This window comes from Branchiostoma lanceolatum, chromosome 10 (genome assembly GCF_035083965.1).
Source record: "Branchiostoma lanceolatum isolate klBraLanc5 chromosome 10, klBraLanc5.hap2, whole genome shotgun sequence".
Lineage (NCBI taxonomy): Eukaryota > Metazoa > Chordata > Leptocardii > Amphioxiformes > Branchiostomatidae > Branchiostoma > Branchiostoma lanceolatum.
Window position 1 is genome coordinate 11,469,300 of NC_089731.1, and position 24,419 is coordinate 11,493,718.

At 39.4% G+C, this 24,419-nt stretch overlaps 2 protein-coding genes and 2 long non-coding RNA genes across 8 annotated transcripts in view; 2 read left to right on the top strand and 2 right to left on the bottom strand.

Moving 5' to 3' along the window:
• LOC136443214 (uncharacterized) overlaps nt 1-17,340 on the top strand; it is a 34,076-nt gene extending 16,736 nt beyond the window's left edge. The window contains exons 1-6 of one of the 4 annotated variants that reach the window (XM_066440359.1): nt 3,288-3,792; nt 4,296-4,324; nt 6,798-7,107; nt 7,282-9,441; nt 14,654-15,685; nt 16,192-17,340. In XM_066440359.1, coding sequence (XP_066296456.1) covers nt 3,363-3,792; nt 4,296-4,324; nt 6,798-7,107; nt 7,282-7,577 — 1,065 coding nt within the window. In that variant the 5' untranslated portion in view covers nt 3,288-3,362 and the 3' untranslated portion in view covers nt 7,578-9,441; nt 14,654-15,685; nt 16,192-17,340. Of the gene's footprint in view, nt 1-3,287; nt 3,793-4,295; nt 4,325-6,797; nt 7,108-7,281; nt 9,442-13,274; nt 13,552-14,653; nt 15,686-16,191 lie in introns of those variants that run through there. The other 3 variants (XR_010757097.1, XR_010757096.1, XR_010757095.1) reach the window with 3 other exon arrangements.
• LOC136443215 (uncharacterized) lies at nt 566-3,191 on the bottom strand. Of its 2 annotated transcripts, none has more exons than XR_010757099.1 (5): nt 3,113-3,191; nt 2,788-2,876; nt 1,975-2,157; nt 1,374-1,635; nt 566-1,088 (listed from the first exon to the last, which is right to left on the bottom strand). It is a non-coding gene; the product is annotated as an uncharacterized lncRNA (long non-coding RNA). The 2 variants fall into 2 exon arrangements; XR_010757098.1 differs by having other exon boundaries at nt 3,005-3,123.
• LOC136443216 (uncharacterized) lies at nt 11,089-13,124 on the bottom strand. Its single transcript, XR_010757100.1, has 3 exons — nt 12,887-13,124; nt 12,418-12,679; nt 11,089-12,059 (listed from the first exon to the last, which is right to left on the bottom strand). It is a non-coding gene; the product is annotated as an uncharacterized lncRNA (long non-coding RNA).
• A 5,008-nt stretch (nt 17,341-22,348) lies between the features above and the next one.
• Nucleotides 22,349-24,419, top strand: part of LOC136444005 (fibronectin type III domain-containing protein 5-like) — a 29,136-nt gene continuing 27,065 nt past the window's right edge. The window contains exon 1 of the mRNA XM_066441400.1: nt 22,349-23,619. Coding sequence (XP_066297497.1) covers nt 23,541-23,619 — 79 coding nt within the window. The 5' untranslated portion in view covers nt 22,349-23,540. The remainder of the gene's footprint in view (nt 23,620-24,419) is intronic.

Below are 24,419 nucleotides of genomic sequence, written 5' to 3' on the forward strand. Positions count from 1 at the left end.
TTTTAAACATGATCTTTTTACCTTCAACCGCTATCCATCTACCAAAAATCATAAAGATCCATCGACAGTTTCTCGAATTAAACTTTTGACATACATACATACAGACCCATCTCACAGCTGGAGCAACTATAATAAAAACATAACCTTCTCGGCGAAAGGTAATTATCGCAATACTGTAACATAGCTTACATCTGTCTGCAATAATATATGCATATTTCAATACATAGATTTCCGTTTTGCATGCATATTTGTGGCTTTTAGATCAACTTGATAGATATCAAGATCATCATGGATAAAAGACACTGAACTAGAACAAAAAATGTTCTTCTTGGAAGAGGTTTTCGGACTCAAATAAAGGCAAGTAGAGCTGCCAGGCGTTATCAATAACAAATGATATCGATCAATTTTGGCGCCAGTGCATTTTAAATACTAGTAGTACTTTACAGTCAAATGTATTGGAAAAGTGAAATATTCTGCTCGACATACATATTTATTGTGCTACAGTACGTACAGTTTGTATAGTTTAAAGATAGATATTTCACATTAGCAACACAAAAACATAGACTTCAAATGTGGCCCTTTTATTATCACTGTAAAGTAGATTTCAACTCAGGCAGAAGTAATGGGTGCTTATTTAAGTCTCAACGATACAGTAAAAATCTTTTTAAAAATCAAATTCGGTCAGATGGCCAACGTTGCAACACTGGTGCACACGATGTACTTTTGGTTTTACTGGACAAACCGTTATTACTATTATTATCATGCTACAAATGATCGAAAATAATGCGTGCGCATGCTACAATTGCAAAAAAATGCTTTTGTTCATAAAAAGCACTTAAAAGAGTTGCTCGTCCTGAAAAGAAAGCAAAGGGGTTTTTTTATCTACATTTAACACGCGTTGTAAAACCAGCTAAGCGTGGCTTGTTTCTGACAATGATTGAAACTGTTGCCAATTGTAAAGAATCTATCGGTCCCTATGTAAGGCTGCAGGTTGGGCTGATTCCGCAATAATCTCTCTGTGATTGCTTCATGGTCGTACAAAGAACCCTCTTCACATTGCAGACCATCTATGATGATAACGGTGGGCACTAGAACAAATGATGAAATAAGATGTTAAGTAATTGTTGCGCATGTGTCTTACATGTAGAAACAATTTTGTATGTGTTAAAGCGGGTATAAATACTGTACCTTACTAGATGGAATTTTACTGTACCTTACTAGATGGAATTTTATATCATCAGTGAGAAATATTTCACAGAATTGTGACTATATCATTCCTTTAAGCTTTTCATTTGGGATATTTTTTTCGCAAGGACGAAAACAGCAACGAAAAACACATCGATCATTTAAAATGGGTAACGGTACTATATTACCTTTCTTTTGCTCTGTCCATTCCAACATGGCCGACATTTCGTCTGGCTCATCGGTTGAGCGGAGTATCAAACGTTCTGAATTATTCCCACAGCACATGGCCAGTTTCACTGTCGGGTCTTTCTGGATTTCTCTTGTTTTGACATGATGGGTGGTGATGACGATTCCATTCGCTTTCAGGTCTGTTTCACTCAGAAGATTTTTCATCAATTGTTCCACTTTACGGAGTGTTTTCGTGTTTAAACCAAAAATGCAGAGCTCGTTCTGCAACAGACAGAAATTGGAAATAACTTTATAAAACTTGCATGTCAGTCGTGATATTTCTCATGCAACAATATTCAAACGGGGGGCATAGTGTACTTGATTGGAAGCTTTGTGTCCACCTTCTTTATTTGAGAAATATTATATACAGAACCAGGCCATAGGGCCCGGGGGGCAGAAAACAAGGGAAACAAATTTGCTTGCTGGCAAACACTAGTCATGAAGTAAATATTTGAATAGCTTATAATAAGTAGAGTAAGGTCTAGAAATACAACAGTACTATACAAGTGAACAGCTGAAATGTAGAGATAATTTATCAAAGATAAGCTGAACCTTTCTTACCTTTTGTGGCGGGCGTATCACTGACGATATCCACGTCTGCAATTTACGTATTGGGGGGTATAATTTCGCTCTGTAGCGCCAACCGATGACACAGGTTATACAAAGAATGACGACTAGGGGATCTTTGGCGAAATTTAATAGATAATTAAATGTTGACGACGTTACCGGATGTACTTTCTTCGTCTGAAAACGATGAAAGATTCGTTACTACAATTTTCACATATCAACTAGATATAATAAAATTGAAACTAAAATATAGATCTAATCAATTTACTGATAAGATTTGCCTAAATGGTTTCCACGATTTCTCTTATAAGGGAATGTAAATGTTGCCAATATTTTTAATTTGTCATTTTTGTCGATATCCTTAGACGAGTACAATTTCACTGATGAAAGATGAATCTGCATGATAAATCACTACTTATGATACATTATGAATGTAGACAGCGATCGCGCTGCGATCTAGTTTGAATTTGCGTAAACCTTGAGAGATCATAATTGGAATATCGTGCAAAATGTAAATGTATGACTGAAAAGACAACAAATCATAAAAGCGAAAAAAGATTGTTTTTTATCTATGATATCCTATGAGCGATATGTCAAAGTTTTGTTCTCAGTTCTGTCGTAACGGGGTCAGAGAAAGGGGGTGTTACTAAAAATTATTACTCCAATTTTTGGCACAGCCGAGCTCTTTTAGCCCTGGTTTATAATCAAGAAGGACAAGCACAAATTGCTCAACATCCAGTATTCGAATGTTGATAAAATGTCTGCATCAGTGGTCAATTATCAATACCAAAAGGTGTAATCGCTTACCAGTAGCGTGCCGTTTGCCTTTTGTTCAATCCAGTCGTCCAACACCATGCCTGCTTATGTACTGATTATTACTCTGCTCTGCTTCACATCTAGAAGAAATAACAATTTGTTGTACGTACGAGTGGTCTTAGTTACTATCGTCTACATGCGAGCACATGACGTTCCATCAGAAGAAATAAAGCATTTTACTGGAAGTATTGCACCATCGTATACGTACATTTGAAAGAGCTGCATTTCATTTCTGTCTTAATAGTTGACGCTACTTAGACTTGTATATGGTCGTTTCACAGCCCGATTTACACGCATGAGCTTGCTTTTCACTTACCGTCATTACATAATAAATACAGGTCTTCTGTGTGCTCGAATTTTTGCCGACTCATGTCTTGCTCCACGCCACAGTTCAGAGGTCAAAGTTCGTGATTGTTTTGGACAGCCGCTAGCTAGGCAAGTGAACAATTGTGCGGAGACTATTAAACTTCACAGTTTCGTGCATATGGCCATTCCGCGCGGACGGTTCCTTAGTAGTCAGGGAATGTATTTTGAACATATGACAATTCCGCCTGTCAAAAAGCGAAATGCTAACAGTGGTATTCTCGGATGAGGTCCCAACTCACGGAAGGACCTGTTTTCTCGATAGACTGAAAAGCTTCGGTTACTATATTGAAGAAGGCCCAACAGAGATTGAAGTGAGTGTAGATAGATTAAAGGTTTTAAATTTAAAACGCACTCGCTCTTACAACTATTATCACCTTACAGAAAGCTCAGGAAATGAATATAGGTTCGGGGACGGTCTGGTAGTATTTGACGATGATGAATATGACGCTAGTTTTGGCGAAAAAGTAATGGCACGTTTTCCAGACACCGACCAAATAGCTATTCTTAAGAGATCCTTGTTGGATCGCATGGTGGATGGCACAAATCTAGAAGGTCCACGCTTTCTCGAGGGATATGTCCGTATCAACTCAGAGGGATTTTGTAGACTGCTGTTGAATGCTTTAGATAATGGTGAGCATATGTGTGCGTTTCAACTTATGAATAGATTAACAACATTCTTAAGATTTGTCAACGCTTGATTGGATTAATCTATTTTTTACCATGTTATCGATATCTCTCACATTCCATTTATCGCCATTACTACGCCTTGAGTGATGTTTAACCGACAGCTCAGCGTAGCTTACAATTGATTGACCGCGTTAGTTCGCGAGTACATCATATGAAATGTATCCCCTTATTCATCAATTTATCATGAATAGATGATATGAAAATATCCTACCTAATAATTTTCCTTCGTAAAGTGAGCTTTTCGCGTTTTATATTTCTTGTGTTGTTTCTAGAGAGTACAATGTGAGTCTGCAAAGTCAAGCTAATTGTATACTTCTAATATTGATTTACTAACACAGGAAATAAATTGTATATCTGAAATAGTTTGAAAGTAGTGATTTTGTAACAAGGTCGTCTTCTACAATTGTGAATAAACATTGTTTATTTATTTTTATGTCCATGTGCAGACGCAGATGAAGTCGAAAGGATTGAGAAGGTAACCGTCATGCATATTTCACCATGCTAATATCGCTGGTATTATGGAACTATAATATGCACTCAACTACTTCATAACTATACAGAGGTAGACAATACAGACTAATTAACACCTATTTCATGGGGGCCATAGCCCAAATCTACCATTTGGAAAATGCTGCAAATTGTTAATTATATATGAGATACATATAGCCAGCATTCCTATTTTCCCACTATAATTGGTCAAGGAATATTTTCAGTTATCATATTGATAGCAGTAGAGTCTCATCCGGATTACCTTGTAACTATAATTGTTGTCTTTTGTTCTAACATAGTCGAAACCTTTCTAACAATCTTACTGAGGTAAATAACTGTTTGGAACAATTTCTAACACTTATGTGATGTTTTATATATTTACCTTCGCCGAGAAGGTTATGCAGAGGGTAGCGTTTGTATGTGTGTGTGTGTGTGTGTGTAATGTACAGCATAACTCGAGAAGGCTTGGATGGATTGTCTTGATATTTGGTAGGTAGGTAGGTCTTGATGAGACTAGGAAATGATTAGATTTTGGGTCCCCTAGCGGCTTGTTACGGTACTGCAGCGCAACTTCCTGTTCTGATATCTCGTGTTCTGGACATGCTATGAAACTGATTTTTGAGTGGTAGATAGCTCTATGGGCAGAGAGTAAGTGGTACGGGTTTGGGCCCCCTAGCGGCTTTTTTGGAACTGCAGGAGCAGGTTTTGGTTCAGACTTTGAAAGGGAATAACTCAAGAAGGGCTTGATGGATGGTCATGAATTTTGGTAAGTAGATAGCTTGAGTGATGACGTACATGATTAGATACTTATTATGTAAATCATTATCTAATTTGCATAATTAATGAGGAAAGTTTATACAACCGCCAAATTCCACGATAGGACTCTCAAACATGTGACATATGTAACTGAAGAAGAGAGAAATATTAATAGATATCAATTATGCAAATGAAGACCTCATTTGCATAGTTAATGAGAAAATACTATAACTCAAGATGGGCTAAATGGATGTTAATGATTTCTGGTATGTAGATAGCTTACGTGATGCTTTGTCTGATTGGACGATAATTATGCAAATCAGATTCTAATTTGCATAATTAATGAGACAATTTTAAAAACCCGCTGTTTTCCATGATATGACTATTGAAATATGTGACATTTGTTACTGAGGAATTTTGATAGATAAAAAATATGCAAATGTAGGCCTAATTTGCATAATTAATGAGAAACTACTATAGTTCCATACAGGTAAATGATGCCAATTTCATACTTGTGTCACTTGGAAGTTATGTGAATGTGAACATCGTTGAATCAAATTATGCTAATAAGGACCTCATTTGCATAATTCATGTTAAATGTTACTTTGTTAGCATAACCTTCTTTGTTAAGCTCATACTTTTGTTTTTTGGGTGAAGAAGATCAACTGGTATGATTTATAATTGATGAGAAACACTCCTGATACGTCAGTCAAAAAGGTTAAAATCATTTGGCGAAGGTATGAGGTCGTGGAATTCTAGTTCCTACTGTGTTCATGTTAGAAATATTCTTGACATCGAACACGTTATATACATTAGTTTCTGAATTGTTGCAACATAGATCCATCCTTTCTACCAACCAACATGTTCCAACATTTAAGATATTTGTGTATATAGACCAGTGGGCTGGGAAGAGGTCAATTCACACGTCTCTTTTAAGTATAGGGAATTATGCCTGGATACCATGCAAAGACAGCTTCCTACAAAAAAGCCACCAGTGTCCAGCTATGAAATTTAATAACTATACAGAGGTAGACAATACAGACTAATTAACACCTATTTCATGGGGGCAATAGCCCAAATTTACCATTTGGAAAATGCTGCACATTGTTCCAGCTTGTTTCAACAGTGAAAATCAGATAGATGCTTGAAAACTGTTCTAAGTGAAGACTTATTTGTGCAGTTACTTTTAAAACGTTTTCAACATATATATATATTAATTCAATCATGTTCATACTTTAATTTTTAATTGTTTAAACAATTTAGAACTATTATGACAGAGTTTTTTTAATCTAAAATGGCTCAAACTTACTACAAATATCATCTGAAAACCCCAAACTTACTACAAATATCATCTGAAAACCCTCTCGGTGACTTGAAATTGATTATTTTGATAGGTTTTAGATAATCTATACGTTTTACATGTCTATAGTGTTTTTTGTGTTAATACGTACGTGATACGACACTTTTGATATTCTTCTATATCATTGGAACATGTTATATTTCAAGGTACAGAATACCTTGCGCTGAATTTCAGACCATGTACCACATCTTTCCGATCCCGGTGTGTTCTTTCCATTGTCCACCATCTTAACAATGTCTGTTTTAAATTTCAACTGAATTCAAAACGGCGGTTAAAACACATCATGGTCAAAAAACAGTGTGTTTTTTTCATCATGTTAACACTCATATTCTTTTGTCTGTAGCCAGAGGTGTATGTCACGTCAAGCTACCGACAGACCCTGGATTGGATGGTCCCTATCGTAGAGGGAGTCTTACATAAAATCAATGAAGGCAGTGAGAATGACATTCAAAATACATTAACAGAACAAGTCGAGATCAAACGTTTTGACATATCTACACGGAGATGTGTCATCCGTTTGAAACAACAGCTAACACATAGGTCAGCGGTAATCTGCTGTGTGAACAGCAGTGAACGGATGATCATACTGTCCGCAGAACCAAGCGAGGCATCAGAAGTCGTATCCGCAGTGAAAGAAAAATGTGGAAAAGACGGTAAGAATAGAGTTAGATTTTATATTTAGGACCATAGCCGGCAAACAAGGCTTTACTGTCTCTGCTTTGTGAATATGGATTTTAAATGCTGAAAACATGGAATTTAAACCGCAGCAGCGAGAAGAGTGATAGTAAAAAAGACAGCCACTGATTATTTGTCTTCTCTATTGCCAGGTATTATGATAGTTCTTTGTGGGGACGAGAACATAGAGAGTGGACTATACAACACTTCCGTTTTCAATGACAGTTTCTTGCGTAATCAGCCTCTGCTACATGAATTGGCTTCTCCCATGGACCCATTGCTATCGCGTTTCCTCAGCATCGGAAGAGACTTTAACTTTGAACAAAGGGACCACCTTGAACAGTGGATTCTGCAGCAAATACGCACAAAAAAGGCAAAACAAAGCGAGACAACTACGGCTGAAGGAAAAATCGCAGAGGACACATGGTACAGTTCATCTTGCATGTGACCTAACTAATATGTATGTGACATATACAGTGAAATATATATATATAATACATAGCTTAAATATAGATAGTAGACAAAGCTAATTCAGTAGAGTCAACTTCTCCTCGCTTCTTTGTACATAACATTGTGTAGATGTATGAACAGATCATGTTTCTTGTACGATTGTTGTGTAGACGCAACAAAAATATAATTTTTTCGTTGCGTTTGAATATTTTTACAGTACAGTTCTTTCTTTATCGTAAAGTTTACTATTTCACGTGAGTGAAATATCGCTCATCTTCTATTTGATTTAAGTCACAATATTGGCAAAGTCTATGTTTAAGAAGCGTGCGGTTGTCCCTTTCCGTTTCAATATATAATTTGTAACAACTAATCCGGAATTTAGTGACAGCCACTCTATGCTGTATGTTGCTAATTGATAGATACTCTTCTTCATTACATAGGGACTTGCTCTGATATTTACCTCTATTATCATAATGTAGATTTCGGCTGATACCAATGCTTGAAAGAATGTGGCAAAGTTCGACCTTAAGACTGTCAGGGACCCATAATCAATTTGAATGAAACAAAATAAAAGCGTCTGTTGTACGAGCCCTTAGGTTAAAGAAGGTGGCATGGTGTAATTTATTTCATACTGAAAAGCATTCATAGTCACAAAGGTCTGATTAACTGTGTTGATTAGCCTCCTTCAGCAAGACTTTGACATTTTAACTCGCTAATAAGTGCTGACTTTTTGAAAGTCAGGAAAATCTTGAGAATTTATTTGTCGGTGAGCTCTTTGAATCCAGGTCTGTGTGTCAAATTAGAGCCATTTATTATATCTTTGATGTTTAAATTGCCCCTCCCAGAACTGGGAACACAAACACTCCACTAAATGGGCCGGAATAAATTAAAACCCAATGTGAAAACTGTCACAGGCAGTATTGTTTGTCAGTGATTTAAGGTCATATTAACAAGTTTTATTCTAGCTAGTATGTACCTTTCTCACCGCTTGTACGTCATGAGCAAATATTTACACACATGAGTGAAAACCTTCTCTTTGCCAAGCTATAGTGATAAAAATGTAAGGCAATGGCACCAAGCCGACTACTGGGGACTAGATTTTGAAAGACCTTGTACAATGGTATTTTTTTTCTATTCCCAAATTGAAGCAACAGGGCTGCGTCGGTTAAGATGTAGTAATATCTTGTTGGAAAAATGCATCTGAGAATGGGATGTGTATACCATGTAGTGCTTTTGTGATGCTTTGTATTTTAAGTGAGTATTTTGAATGATATCAAGAATGTATCAGTTTTGATGTGACAATAAAACATCTTCATTAAACAAAATAATTAATGTGGTGCATTCCAAAACTGCACGAAAACAAATACATCTAGTATTGAGTTACGTTACCAGACTGAGTGTAAAATGGTATCGAGTACAGGCACAATCAACGGCAGTAAAAACGGAAGAGTTGTTTTTGCTAAATATGTTTTCGACGAAAACTTCCTCTGCAGGTAAATCTTGTCGTCATTGACAGCAAAACATCAGCCAGACTATTTACCAAAGTCTAGACATATAATCCTATTCCCTTACCCTTCGTGTTACAGGTCACATAATAACTGAAGGCTAGCCATGACTCAGTCCCACCTGAGTTATCTCGTATTGTGACTAAAAGGTCGCCTTTTATCTTTGGATATGTGTATTTTGTAATGGTACCGTGCCAACACGAACCTACCCATGAGTTAACCCAAACATCGTCTGTTTGCTAACATCTCTTTTCCTTTGCCGAATTCTCTCCCCCACCAATCATTATAGCGGCGAGAAGCAGTACTCCAGTCAGAAGCTCCGAAGAAGTTGTCTGACTGACACCAAACCGTCAGCAGGTGAGAAGTGACTGGTTGTGGAAAAAGAAAAGTACACTGTCCAAACATCTCAACTTCGTATATATATCATCATAATCCATCCAGAGGTTCTTGAGTTATTCTGACTACAAAAATCATGAAACACAAACCAACACACAGACACACAGACACACACACAGACACGCCCAAAAGTGTCTCCATTTCCAATGGAGGTAAAAATATGCAGCAGGTCTTAAGTATTTATCAGTTTTGCATGTTTCTCTGCTAGTTTCAAAGATTACAAATATGTGCTTGTATTTGCGGCTAAAAAACACTTTAACACTTTGTGTACAGTTATTATGAATTCATTGCGATAAAAGTGTGCAATGACCTATCGTCTGTCAAACTAGAAAAAGGTATCAGCTGACCTAAGTGGACCCCAACAATGAGAATCCGATATGTCGGGCAGACATTCCCTCTCATCTTGGAACGAGAGGTGTAACATGAAACTGATAAATACTTAACACTTGCTGCATATTTTTGTATTCATAATTTCATAGAAAATGTGTCCAGAGCGTCACAAAAAGTTCTTGACCCGTGTACACTGCATATTAGACTTGGCCGGATGAGTTCGGATGAGTTCGGGTGAGGTATTTAGGCATACCGGATGGAGGACTCCTCGGAGTGTCATTTTGATTGCACACTATACAAAAATTAAAGAAATTGTTTTGTTGTTGATTGCACACTATACAACACTGATAGAAATGTTCATTTTGTTCTTGATTGTGCACTAAACAAAACTGAGAGAAATATTCTCATTAATTGTATTCTAGATACGTTTCCTACTTTTTAGCGAAGCCTTGGGGGCGAGCTTAATAGTATATTTTACGCCAGATTTGCAAGAATTCCCAGAATTCCACAGGAATTTCAGGAATCCGTCCGGCCAACTCTGTGGATGCCCTCCTGTCACTTGATACCGCATTAGCACGTCTGGCATCTAGGCACTCAGCTGTCGATGACAGATGACCTACATTTACGTAGTGTCCGATTTCGTACTGTCGGGAGTGTGTCAGGGAGTTCACCGAATCTAGTATTCTAGGTTTGAAAAGGGTTTGCACATTCCAGTTGATCTATTATCACCGGAACGTGCTGAGCATCATGCCTCCCACCAAGAAACCTCTGTGAAAACCAAAACTTGCTGAGATCCAAGCATATAAAGAAAGGCAAAGTTTTAAACGGAACGATAAATATTGGGTTACTGCTTGGGCAGTCTACACTGAACGCCTTGCGGGGAGGCGTGTGGTGTCGGAAAACAACAGTAGCTCCTCGAAAACACATCCTACAGAGCTAGAATAACAACCAAAACGATCAGAGGAGCCCCAGCAAACCGATTTTCTAAACTTCCGGCCTAGTTTCTCACTCCACCTATCCAACAATGCCAGAGAAAAAAGACACTACAACGGGAGTGTACTCCGGCCTTTCCATATATGCTAGGAACTCCTCGAGTTACATGGTGCCTTTCTATATCTGCTTGGCAGATGCCTTTCTGATTTCTAAGTGCGTTTTGCACAATATGATGGCAGAACTTAAGATCTAGAGAGCTACGTTGGTACTTTCCTTACAGTGAAGTAAGATCAATCTAGACACCTTCGCTATGGCAATAATTTTTAATTGCCACACTTATTGATATTTAAACAGTACAGAAAAAAATTGTATTCCTTATGGAACTAGAAAAACCATGTATTGTAGACTCCATATGCTCATACAACTGCAACTGTCTTAACAAGCGAGAATAAACTGAACTTGTACATAATAGTATTAATCATTCTTTAGATGTAGTAAGATAATACGTTTTTTTACATCGCTGTAAGTATACCACTAATTCATCATGACCTGTACCTAGCTTGTAAGAGCAAAACCGCACAATAGAGGTCTTTATGTTTACGTAGTGAGACGAAGGAAGCAATATCTTGTCAGTGGTTCACCATGACGTCATATTAAAACTGTCAGGTCCAGTATCTGATACTGTCGTGAATTTCTTGTGATAAGCCACAAAACGGCTATTTCGTTCGTCGTGATTGAATGGCTTAAAATTCGATGACCCGAATGAAATGTATGGAACATTCAAATTCGCTCATGGATCAAAAGCAAACCCCCGACTTGGTTTGCTTGCCTTTTTATGGCGTTTTGTACGTTGTAATTATGTACGGCGTCTTCCTATTGGGGTGCACTAGCTCGCTATGTGGTAAACATCACACAACACACCAACTAATGAAATATAAGCAAAAGATCTAGATTTCAAAGCCACACACATGGTGGGGTATTGCAAACGGTTTAAGAACTTAACAAATCATAATCATATACTCAATCACTGTTTCACAAGACTAGATACAAATGTCACAAACTACGTGTTCTTTTTGGGGTTCTGTTTGACAGCCAGGTACTTAATAAGCGCCATGGCGTCGGCCTGAAGAACTGAGATATCAAATGGTGACTTTGGAATTTGGTAAATGCTGACTGAAAGGTCATAAGGCGTTCTTTGTCAGCGAATTCTTTTAGCCTTGATTGGTTTGTCAAGACTGACTTGCTTATCACGGCTTTGTTGTACAAGTTGTCACTCTTAGAGTCAGGAACCCCAACAACCGCTATCAGTACATCACCTGAGTTGGGTGAAAACAATGGACGAAGAATATGTCAAATACTGGTACACGGTGATATTGCATGTATGACAAATACTACAATCGATTTATACGTGTTATCTTTTCTTTCCCACAATTGTTCAGGCAGTCAAGCAAACACTCAGGGATATGGACAAAAAATAACCTCTTAATAATCTTATATGATCATGATTCAGCAACTGCCAGGATTGCACTTTGCATCGTTTAAGCGCCAAAGTAAACTATCATGGCGGAACTTGAGCAAAATGTCCTTGTACAAGTTAAATACGAATATAGAATTCTAGTTGCTTGAATACAAATACATTTTACATTTCATAGTTGATAGTTTTTTTATACATACGTAGTCTCCCTTCAGCTCGATGTACAACATCTGAGAGTTCGTCTGGTTCCGTGTCAGACAGGAGAATGAGGCGCTCACTGGCGTCCGCACACGCCATAATGTACTGAGCACCGCCAAAGTCAGCCGACTTCAGGTCCCGCCTGGATGTGACATGGTAACATTCAACCGCCATGTCCACCCCAGAGGATGTCAACAGATCCTCCAACAAGGCTTGTACCTTCCGAATCGTCCGTGTGTTGCAGCCGGTCACACAGATCTTCCTCTGTCAAAATAAAGTTTTAACTTTATTTTTGTTTTCCTCAAAAGGCATGAAATACCACTGGGCTCATGGCACATGAAATTGCAGTTTTCTTCTAAAACACTATATAATCTCCTTACTTTATTCCCATCTGTGTGGGCAACAAAAATGAGTAATTCCAAAGTACTAGTCTTTGTTCGTATACTTGTCAGTGAAACGAATATTTCTTACCTGGTGGTTAAAAACTTGCTGGATGATGTATTTTAGGGCGTCATGGATGACTGGATGTGTTACTGACTTAAAGGTGAAGTACACAAGAATAAGAGCTTCTAAAACCAATGGCGACAATATACGTAGCAACAAATATGACAGTTTAACAACTTTGGATACTAGCTGGCATATAGTCCGCCAAAAGTTAGCCATGCTCGAGGAAAGATCTCGAGAAATACAAGAGCATGCCCTGTAGCAAGTGATTATGGAATGAAAGTTAGGCAAGAACGTTAACCTAGAGTGGAAATAATGGTTTGCATTTGCTTACAAGTACATTTTGCCTAACTGACCAAAACCCTGTGAAAAAGCTCAAATTTTCTGAAAGACCTGGTCTTTTTGATAAGACTAGGGATAGGTCCCATCTATCATATAGAATATTTCCTTGGAAAGTGTCAGTGCAAAAGACAATCGCATATTTTGCTTTCTTATTTCACCCCAACTATGCAGAAATGTACATACCAAACTTTGGTTACCCCCTGACTTTCAATGGAACCGCCTACACTTGTTGTACCCACAATGCTAAGTGAATATCAGGGCAAAGGTCATCCTGTGTTTTCACTACAACCCGACAAGAAAACATCATATTTCTTAAAACTGCAAAGTCCAGAGCTTTGTTAAAGATCTTGGTAAGTCGACTTAGACCCTAGATAAGACAGCTGACAGGTAGGTGTGTCTGTTTGTGTGTGTTTCTTGGTTTAGGACGAAGTCGTGTCAAAAGGGGGAGGGGGGCATAATTTGTTACAAACTGCGTGGTCAGGATCACGATTTTTTGTTTCCGGATGTTTGTACCTATATATTGTCGTTCATTGCCTGGACTATACCTCCTCTTTTGTATTGTGTAATGGCTATGAAACTCTTCAATCAATAGCTATAGAAGTAAAATAATTTGGCCCTTGTTTCTGAGACAAACCCCACTTCCTTACGGCACACTTCCGTTCTGAATTCCGGTGGTTCCTGGGCCAAAGCTCACACGTTGTATATAGTTGATATACAACCGCTCGCTGTTTCTCAGTGTTTAGTTGTAGTCCTATTATTTTACTAGACAGGGTCTTCAGGTCTCTAGGTTCCACTGTGCAGCAAATATACAGATGTAACCGGCTCCTTACTGGGCGCCCAGTACGGAACCCGTGGAGAAAATGCCGCCGATACTCGGCCCCCAGCACGGAAGGAAGTTCCGTACAAGAATTCCAGTACGGAACGGCTTTATTCCAAGGTTTACTAAGGTTGACTAAGCCCTGAAAATAACGTTAGACGCTCGTTAGAGTCTCAGCACTCGATTTCCAGTCCTGACAGGAGGGTTCCCAGTACTGAAGCTGCCCAGTACAGGAAGTCCAGTACTGAGAAAGTCTCAGTACTGGAGCTCCTGTTCTGTCGACCACTTCCATACTGGTTGTCCAGTTCTGACAAAGGAGGCAGTTACATTTGTATATTTGCCACTGTGCATGTTTAAGTTCAGTTGCTTCAAGTTTTGTCCTGGGTTGATAGCAATTGTACAGGTACCCTATAACCTCCTTGGTACATGTATTTCTCTAGTGCTATGATACATTTACTTGTATGTGACGAGAATATGAATTTCATCCAGGAAAGAGAGAGAGAGAAAACTGAGATTGACTCATTGAGTGGACACTTGGATAGAATATCCTGTACCCAGATGTACCTGTGAAATATTCACATGTTGCATGCTGTGTTGCACCAGAAATTAAAAACTGTCTCTTATATCTATTTCAGCTGTTCCCATTACCCGAGTCATATCTCTTTACAATGGAGGTGTCTTACAGCTGCCCAGACTGCACCTTCACTGCCAACAGGGACCTTGTACTGCAGGTGCTCAAGCATTTCTTCAACTGTACATCCTTCAGGTGCATCCAGGATATCACCTGCGGCCACAGCCTTGGACCCTCCACATCTAGTCCCCAAACACAACAAGAAAACAACAACAGCACACAGAACAACAGCTGCCATGGTGGCAAGTCAACAATAGAAACGAGAGATTCGTCTGTTCATTCAGGATTTGTTGCAAGAAATGTTTCCTCAGAAAATACCACCAGCCTCTACAGTCCGCATAGCAACACTAGTACTACTAGTAGTAGTAGAACTACCAATGACTTCATATTCCAGTCAGTCAATAGCAATAGGTCCAACGTAGGAGAGAATTTCACTAACAAGGACGCTTCTCCAATGGACGTATTAGAACATTGTTCTGAAGAAATCTTAGATGAACAGTTTAGCACAGATACTAGCATAGAAAACATGCAGTCAGAAACTGGTAGAGATGTAACACGGAATAGTCAAGACAAACAGACTGTCCCTTGTAAGGTTGAAAGCTACTTTTCTCTCAAGCCTGACTACAATGCCCCTTCTATAGCATGCCCTTCACGGGAAAGTATTGCATCCGAAAAAAATGACTATGGATCAACAGCAGTGTCAACTCAGGGCCTGAGTATTGCAAGGTTTCATGACTCTGTTCCTACAGACACAGCTAGATGTGACACACTGATGCAAGTGAAAATCAAAGTAGAACCAAACAGTGATGAGTATGACCACTACAGCACAGGGTTACTAGGAGGTAGCTCGACAGAGGGACTGCAAAGACAGAACTCTCCCCTGACAGCGGTGCCTTCCATCCCATCTGCTGTGGGTAGCAGCTGCTGGGACAGTATTCAGCAGCTACATAGGGACACAGTCCACCCAGATGCTCCAACAGGTGTCGCAGGTGGAGGTGTGTCAGCCAACTCTCAGGTGCTGCACAGTGGCCAACAGGTGTGTTTTTGACTTAGACTCTGGCTATACACACTTAATTTATCCAGATAGTTTGTATGGCTGTTAATGCAAATATTTTTCTTACTTACTGTCTGTTGTCATTGAACATCAATATTCATCAACAACAATTGAAAAAGAAACATTTTCAATGAAAGTATTATCTCGATATACACTAACTTTCCATATTGCCTCTTGAAGTATTGAAAACAGTTCTTATTAGTGTTTAGCTTGGACACTTCTTATTCTGAAATCAAATATTATATTATAATGGTTGAGAGTAGATGAACAGAAATAGCTTAATATACATAAATGCAGAAATGTTTGTCTTTTTTTTTCCCAGCTATGACTGTATTGCTACTTTTATTTCAGACACAAACTTAAAACCCCACGAACACTCTATTTTCTCCCTACCGCGAAATAAAAACCACACGAACTTACATGCATTTACAGTAAAAAGTGGTTTTGTATTATTTCTGTATCTTCACTGAAATTTATTTTCTACATAGGCGCAGTGTACACCTGCAGCACAGGTGACGAGGTGCCCTGTATGTCGCATCGCCTACAAGGACCGGAGAGCCCTAACCACACACCTTAAACTCCAGCACCCCAATTGCAGAGACGACACCTTCCAGTGTAAGGAATGTAACAAGACATTTGGATACAAGAGGAACCTGTTGGTTCACATGAAGGAGCAGCATCTTGAGGCAGGACAGGAGTTTCCTTGTTACGAGTGTCAGAAGATGTACAAGACTAAGAGAGCACTGAAAGAACATCAAAGGACGCACACAAACCACAAAAAATATGTCTGTGACATGTGTGGCAAGTGCTTAAAAACTATGTCAGGACTAAAAGGCCACTATGTGCACATTCACAACAGATACTACTAGTTCTTACTCTTAGTCTTAGTGGATGTTCATTTAAGTACATTTGTAATTTCTCCTAACTACGGTATTTGCCTAAACTTATTCAGCTGCCACATTAGAAATTAATTTATAATCTTTGTGTTCTTCATTGCATTTTGATTGGCATATCATAAGTCAATGCCCGGAAAATTAGAACTTGTTGGTATATAGCAATGTGATCTTAGGATAAGTTACATCAGTGCCCCCCTCCCCACCACGAATTCTTTTCCCTATCCATCCTTTATCTAATAGTTCCTCAGGGTATTTTCTCAACTATCGTGTCTTTTCATTGATTCATTCATGGTTATTTATTTGTGTCACGTTAAAGCTACATTTGTCAATATATACTCAGTTAACAGTGCATAGATTGTATTGGTCATTTTTGGGGGTAAAAGTTTTAAAAAGCAGGTGTCTAGGAAATAGTTTTGGAATAAATAAATAGAAGTGAGTGGTCACTAGGCACTCCAGGTAGAGCAATGAGTTATCTATGTCCTTATTCATTTATTTTTATGGAGGCATCAGGGTAACCATTGCTGATTGGTGTAATGTATTGTAAAGGTTTTCTGATTCAGCTATAGGCTTGATAGGTGTGCTACTTTTCTAGCTATGACAGAGCGACACCTTGCGGTCTTCGTGTGCAGCACAAACAGGTGACATAGCCATGGACTGTTAGCGGACAGGAGACCTGAGATAGTTTCGAAATTAATAAATGTTGAACCTCAGTTATCAAAACTGACATGGGTTCCACTTTAATCTTCTCTTTGCGTTTTTAAAGCCTATTTTCTTTTTGTTCGTTATTTCTCCAATGTCAAAATGAGTGACAAAAACAGAATAGTACTCTATCTGCACGTTACCTGAGATGAACATCGCGCAAAACGAGAATCAAAAGTCTAAAACAACCGACAAAGTCCTCGTCTTTGCTAACATCACGAAAAGCTATCTTTGCCATTTCAATCATTTCTTATAATCTAAAAACAAAAGTGGTTCTTCCTTCCAAAGTCTGAACTCCGACTGGTGTCAACTGGAGATGCAGAGGCCTGGTGGACTCACCCGAACCTCTCCGTTTGCTCCGCCATCTGGCGATGCCCATAGGTACTGCACAGGACAGACAGGCGCCGCCTGCCATACCAGTGCAACGAAACACGCGGGAAGGGCGTCAACACGTACATCAGCAACTGTTGCTTCAGGAAAAGCACCGTACAAAGATAAAAAACATACAACAGGAGGGATCAACACTGGGAGAGATGGTACAGAGGGCGATTAAGAACGAGAAGGGTCTCCCGAGTATCTTCGAAGAGGGAGTCAAAAGCACCATGGACGGACTTGACGCAAGAGTGAAATACTTGATGAGTTACATCGTCATGTGTGAAAAAGAGTACAAAAGAGATGTTCTCTTGTAGTGGTAAACATACAAAGGGAGGAAGGGAAGATAGCTATACCTAGGAGTCAAATCACACAAGACTTTAAGTCAAAAGATGTGTCCGAGACGTCCATGCAGGTGAAAGGGAGAAGAGGCAAGGGCAACGGTTGAAAATGATATTAAGAAGATTCAGTATCAATTTACTACCTTAAAGAAAATCTGAATTCGAAAACCATGAGAGATATTGGGAGGCTTCACGAGTGCCGTTTAAAATGCCATTTGCCTGATGTAAAACAACAGCTGTTATGGACTGAACGTGTTGGCTAAACCTGCACTTTTTAACTAAGAAATACAAAACATAATGTGTGCTATGAAAATGATCTCTTGAAGAAAAATCTAGCGAAATTTGAATATCAAAATATGTAAGATGATACGTCACCCATTTGTATATTGATAATCTTTTATAAAAACTATGAATCGTAGGTAAAAAAATCTATTTATGATTTGAGGCTTGGTTTGTACAGAAATATGCTCCTTACAACATACATGTATGTGGTACTCCATCATGACATTAGCATCAAATAGCCTCTCCGTGATACCCTATAAAGATATGTATTCTGTGTTGTTGACCATATGTTCCGGGGAACGCCATCGTTTATAAGATGAAGCGCGTTGACAGTCGTAATCCTAATGCTTTTACGTTTCCTGTAAGTAATAATATATATCTGGCTTGAAGATGTGGAATATGTTCCCATTCACTGTATTCCTATACAGTCATGCTGTGCCGTTTATAGAGATTATCCTTGTCTAAAAGTATATCAGAAATACATTTTTTGTAAGCACAGATAAGACTTTTACCTTAATAGAAGTACGTGTGCATTATTCCGAGAAGAATGTGTTGGAAACTTATGAATATAGCATATATATTTTTCATAGAGAAACTTACCAATAAAAGAGCTAAAAGACACATTTATGATCTTGCAACTGTCCGTCTTGCAATGACATAACGTTATTTTCTTTATGTTGGAATAAAGCATTTGGGACATAATGTCCTTGCCTGAATTGACGCGGCGCATTGTTGCATATCTCAGGGCCATTTTTTAGAAAAAGGTTTCGAACCAAAACGGAAGCCACATTCAACCAAAAACGTAACACAGAAAGTACGTGTTTAAGCATGTTAAGAATGGAGTTACACATACCTGTTTGCTGTACACAAGTATTATATGTTAAGCAGGAAAGTTTCAGAAGATTGGGATATACCAATAATTCTATTTGATCCAATGACTTGTAATGACTTTGAATTGCAAATATATGACAGTCCACCAGGGAGCATTCTTAAAGTTATAAAGTCACCTTCCACATTAGTCCCCCGGTGGATAAATTTTTGATACGTGTACAACAAAAACCAGGACACGTTTCACACAATCCACTTCACCAGCTCCCTTCTACATTTTGTTATCAATTTTTACTCCCTTTGCGATAGATTTGACAATTGACCACCCGCCCCAAATAATCTGCTCCAGTAGATTGCAATAAAACGCTGTAAATTATTAAGTGGGTGGGAATCTCCGATAGCCACAGAAGTCACCTCGTACCCACTCTGGTGTGCTATCAACGCCCCGGTATCGCAAACATGGCATCCCGAGAGGACACAACAGAACAGAGATATCAAAGTAATTACTGTAGCATGTCGTGATCCCTAGTCAAATCAGTTTGAAGATTTTCGTGATTAAAATGACCATTTCTAATCACTTGAGATGAATATATCTGAATGTTTGCACACTGCTTGCCTTTAGAATTCCTGATATGGAAAGTTTAGGGACTGACTCTAGATCTACTTTTTTAGGAAATTGTTACCACTGCATAATTCCACAACAACACCTAAAATTCCCCGTGACCAGAGGCTTTGTCCATTCTGTCCAAATTAGATTGAAGATGAAAGTCACTTTATCATGGACTAGTAAATAGTCAAATAGCTAAATATATCATGTGTTTACATTAGAACTAGTAGTGTAAGTGATACGTTAAACTCGACATGTTGAATTATCCATATACTTCAACCTACTAGATGAATTCTTTTGTATCCAATTGTTTGTTTGTATGTATAGTTGCAGAAAACCTTACGAAAGTCGCTGTACTTTTGTTGTGTCAATGAAAATTGTATTGTAATATCATAGGCTTTTGTATCCATCCCTAAACCGGTGACTGAATCCTTCCATCCTAAACAATTTTAGAATGAAAAGGAAAAATAGAAATAAAAACAAAATAGGTCGTCTGTATGGAGACAGGCATCGGACCACCATTAATCTCTCTCGCCCCAAAAATATCATGACTTCACGCACAATCTCAAACAATTTCAGTAATTGACATTTCAAAACATTAATGTGAAAAGACATGAGGAGAAACATCATTCCCTCATCTTTGTATCAAAGATGTCAGCCGACTTGCCCAATGACACGTGAATTGCCATCATCCTGCGGACTGTCCGTGCCGTTATTACGATAGTGTAAGATATATGGAATATGATGGATTGGGCCGAACAAAGGACGTTTCATCTGGACGTTTGTCACGTAGGTCACGCCAGATAAAACGATCCAGGCCAAAACGGAAACCCATTTATGGACACGGGGTTAATGTCCGTTTCAAAATCACCCCAAATAGTCACGGGCGTGAAAACTCGCAGACAAAGCTATCTATTTTCCTCCGATGTATCATTACAAAACATTCGAGATGCGCTGAATCTAAACCTTGTAATTCGTCTTCGAAGAAATTGACCACAACTAATGAAATATAGATCTTGATGAACTTTTGCCTGAGATATGTAGTATATGATCTACAAGTCTATTGTTTCGAAAAAGTGAAGAATTATAAATCGACGGCTTGTATATAAAAAATCACAAACTCTTTAAAATCTAGCTCATTGTTGAAGGCTAGCAACGATGGCAAATCAAACAAAGCCATGAAACCACAGACGTGCGATTTGTATGTCTTAATGGATTTCGACTCGCGTCATAACAAAAAGAGTTAAGAGAGTTCAGGGGACCCTTTTGTGCTATCCATTTCCCCCTGCCACGCTTACATACAGCGGTCACTTTGGCGATAGCTACGTACAGTGTAGGCGGAAGTTAGAAACGGCCTATGCACATACACTCATCACACACTTAGTAGTCATACCAGCTAGAGCTAGTACTAATACCGTGACAGTCAAGGTCGTGTCTGAACTGACATTTATCATTAATGCGAAGTAAATCCTGACACAATACTAGCTACGGCGTTTTACGGTCCAGCAATCTGTATGCAATGACTATTTCAACATCGTGCTATAGAATAGAATTGTCGAGAACAAACTAAGCTACTTGGCTCTCATTGTATAAATGTAAGCTCTTAGACCGCTTCAATGGTATTGAGTGCGAAATCTTTTATGTAGGGTTTATTTTGTTTTCGGAAGGGCTCGAATTTCATCCCGAGGTGAGAAGAGGTCGACTTCTACATATTAATCAGGTACTTCTAGCCACTTTACTGACCTGCGCTTTTGCCAGGAAAATTCGCTTCTTTGAGTGAAAGTGCCCCCTGAGTCGTTTCTGTGAAAGAAAAGTGCCATTACGAGAGAGTTTGCGGTCGGAAACACGCCAAAACGCCTACGTGCTGTGTAGACCTACAGCGTATACGGGAAGCCTGTTCTCCATCATTCCATAACAGCGTTTGAAGAACGTGACTTGACGCCGAGCCAAGATTATCTGGACGATCGTTGGGGAAGGGAAAAACCGTGTTGGTAGGATCTCAACTGCGATAACATCTGATTATGTACAAATCCGGTTGGGAGGAAGGGAGCTCGTAGACTTAGTCAGAGGTAAATAACATGCGGACAGCGTCAGAAGATATATTTGACAACAGGAAGTGAAACAGAAAGTCTTGTTGGAAGAAATAACTTACAGTAAAACTTTGGCAGCATTGGCAATTGCATATCCGTAAGGGTACATATCCGAATGTTACTTATAATAACAGCTATGGATATGTGTGCTCAACATATATCCATAGCTGTAACGACGACGGCTGTGGGCAAAGTGTTGATATCGACTTGGTGACCGGCTGAGTCAACGTCTGGAACAATTGCTTGGAGCAGATTGTATCGACTGTCACGAATCAGACACTAGATATCAACACGGGAATATTCGGGCCATCAGTCTGCATGGTTATGGTGTGATGACTAGCTTGGGTCCCTACGTCTATCGACTATTACAAACGCAATTATCTGAATAACCACTGTTTAAGTGGGGGTTATGAAACGTCACAAACAAATTTTCGGTGTGGGGATCGCTTGCGGTAATGAGTTTTAGATGGCAAAAAATCGGGTCATGCACTAAAAGCAATTTGAAATATAACGTACATTCGTCTATGTGCTCGTGACGGTTACCATCATGCCTGCCAACTGCTTTAATAGAACTTCAAATAAGTGTTACACTTGTGGGTAGCAGTAAAGTAATACTGTACGAGCTACAGCAATTCTAAAAATATGTGATATTATATCCTGGAAGGTTTGTGATGATAATCATGTGAAGTAATCTTCTCGGTTTCCCCGGAAGTAAATGAATGACTACCCCCCGGTGAAATTGTCTGGACCGAGTAATAGCTCTGGTACAGGTGTGACCCAAGGTCACTGACCCTTGCCCTCATAAAGCCGAAATGGGACTTGCATCATTTCAGGTGCCCGGTGCCCTCCCGCGGCCTTATACAACTCCTGGGAGTCAAGGGATTTGGACCATTCTTTTTCCGGGCATGCGGTGTTTGGTGGGATAACGCGGTAGTAAGCTACGCGGTCAATCACTCTACCTCTTGAACTCTCGCAGGAGCCGTCAACGGGAAGTCATACACAGGGCGGCGAAATGTAGGAGGTGGTCTGAAGGGAAGGCTTTAACATCCGTACAAGGACGATAAGAAGACTTCATTCGTGTCTGAGCACCGGGGGAGATCGGCGGGAGTGCGTTGCTGCGGGCGGGCGGTGGGAAGGGGGATCATCTCGCAGATGAATTGCTGGCGGAAGAAGAGTCGAGCCCATTTTACACACAAGTAAGCAAACCTGTCCGTGTGTAAAGATGATGTTGTCTGAGGTGAACAGAGGTCAGTCTGTCCGTTACGATCGTCTACGTAAATGAGACACCTTGAAATGTTGGCCGGAAACCAAATGTAACAACCTCCGATAATTCAGCACCAAGGACTTGAGGTGGAACATACTGCGTGCGCTTTCGTGCCAAACGTTCGGGAGGGAAGCAGCAATGAGGCACGCTGTCGGCTGGGTGAGATGACAAACAACTGAAACGGAAGAATCCTAACGGCGTGACCTTCGCCTGGATGGCGACAGACATGGCACAGGTGGACGTCTTCAAGCAATCAGGCGAGAACTGGCGCTGATTCCTCCCAGTCTCTCGGCACCAGGTGCCTGATGAGCCTGTTACAACGGATTACTTTCACACCAACAACCTGTCGTTTATTTCCTGGAACCGGAGTGTTGTTTTTCCGTCGAGTGAGATTGTGAGCCAACGTTTCGCCTTGAAACGTACAGAAGGTCTGAGCTGTGACCGAAACAACAAGAGATATGACTTTTCCTGCAAACGACATGAACTCGTGCGCACTTCTTGCGTTACTGCCGGCGATTTCTACCATCTTTGCCCTGGGTAAGTAAATCCTATTTTTAAAACATCAAAATAGCTGTCTTCTAACTTTCCTGAAGCTGATTTACAAAATACTTTCTTTTAGTCTTGCTCTTGTTATACAGTGTAGAAAATATTAGATAGGTCTATTGCAAATATAGAGTCTCCTTATGAATACAACCAAAGACATGGACAGATCATCACGTAAAATGGGTGCTTTTACGGACCAAAGAGCCAACTAACCTACACCCCTGGGTGTGATGGGACAGGTTCCGGAAATAATTGAATATAACAGACAATTTAGCATCATTATTCACTACGACCATAAGCTTGAACCTCTTGCACCCCAAGAATATGCAGTGATACCTTTTGGTACACAGAATATAACGTTATATACGTCATGCCGGATTGTAAAAGGGTCTGATCCTATGTCCCCTGGGTCTATATAAAGCCTATTTTATTGTCACGACCGGCACCCTGAAGGTGAAGATGTACTCGCTAATACCCATCTGCCTTTTCCCCTGGGAAATATGATTCTGTTACTGTCGACGCATTTTCCCTCCCCGGCTGGATAAACTGAAGCGACAATGAATACATCACAATGTGGAAAACATATGGTTTTTGTTAACAAATCTCCTTTAGAGCTCCATTAACATTCCGTGAGTTGACATATGCCAAGAAGACCACAGCAAAATGTATGCGAAGTCTCTTTCGTCGTCCAGATGTTTTTTCTCTGAGTGGTGGAGCTTATCATTTCTTCCATCAGTGTCAAAATTGATTGAATTATCTCGGTAGGAACAAGGAGTTTAGTCTGTTGTTAACAA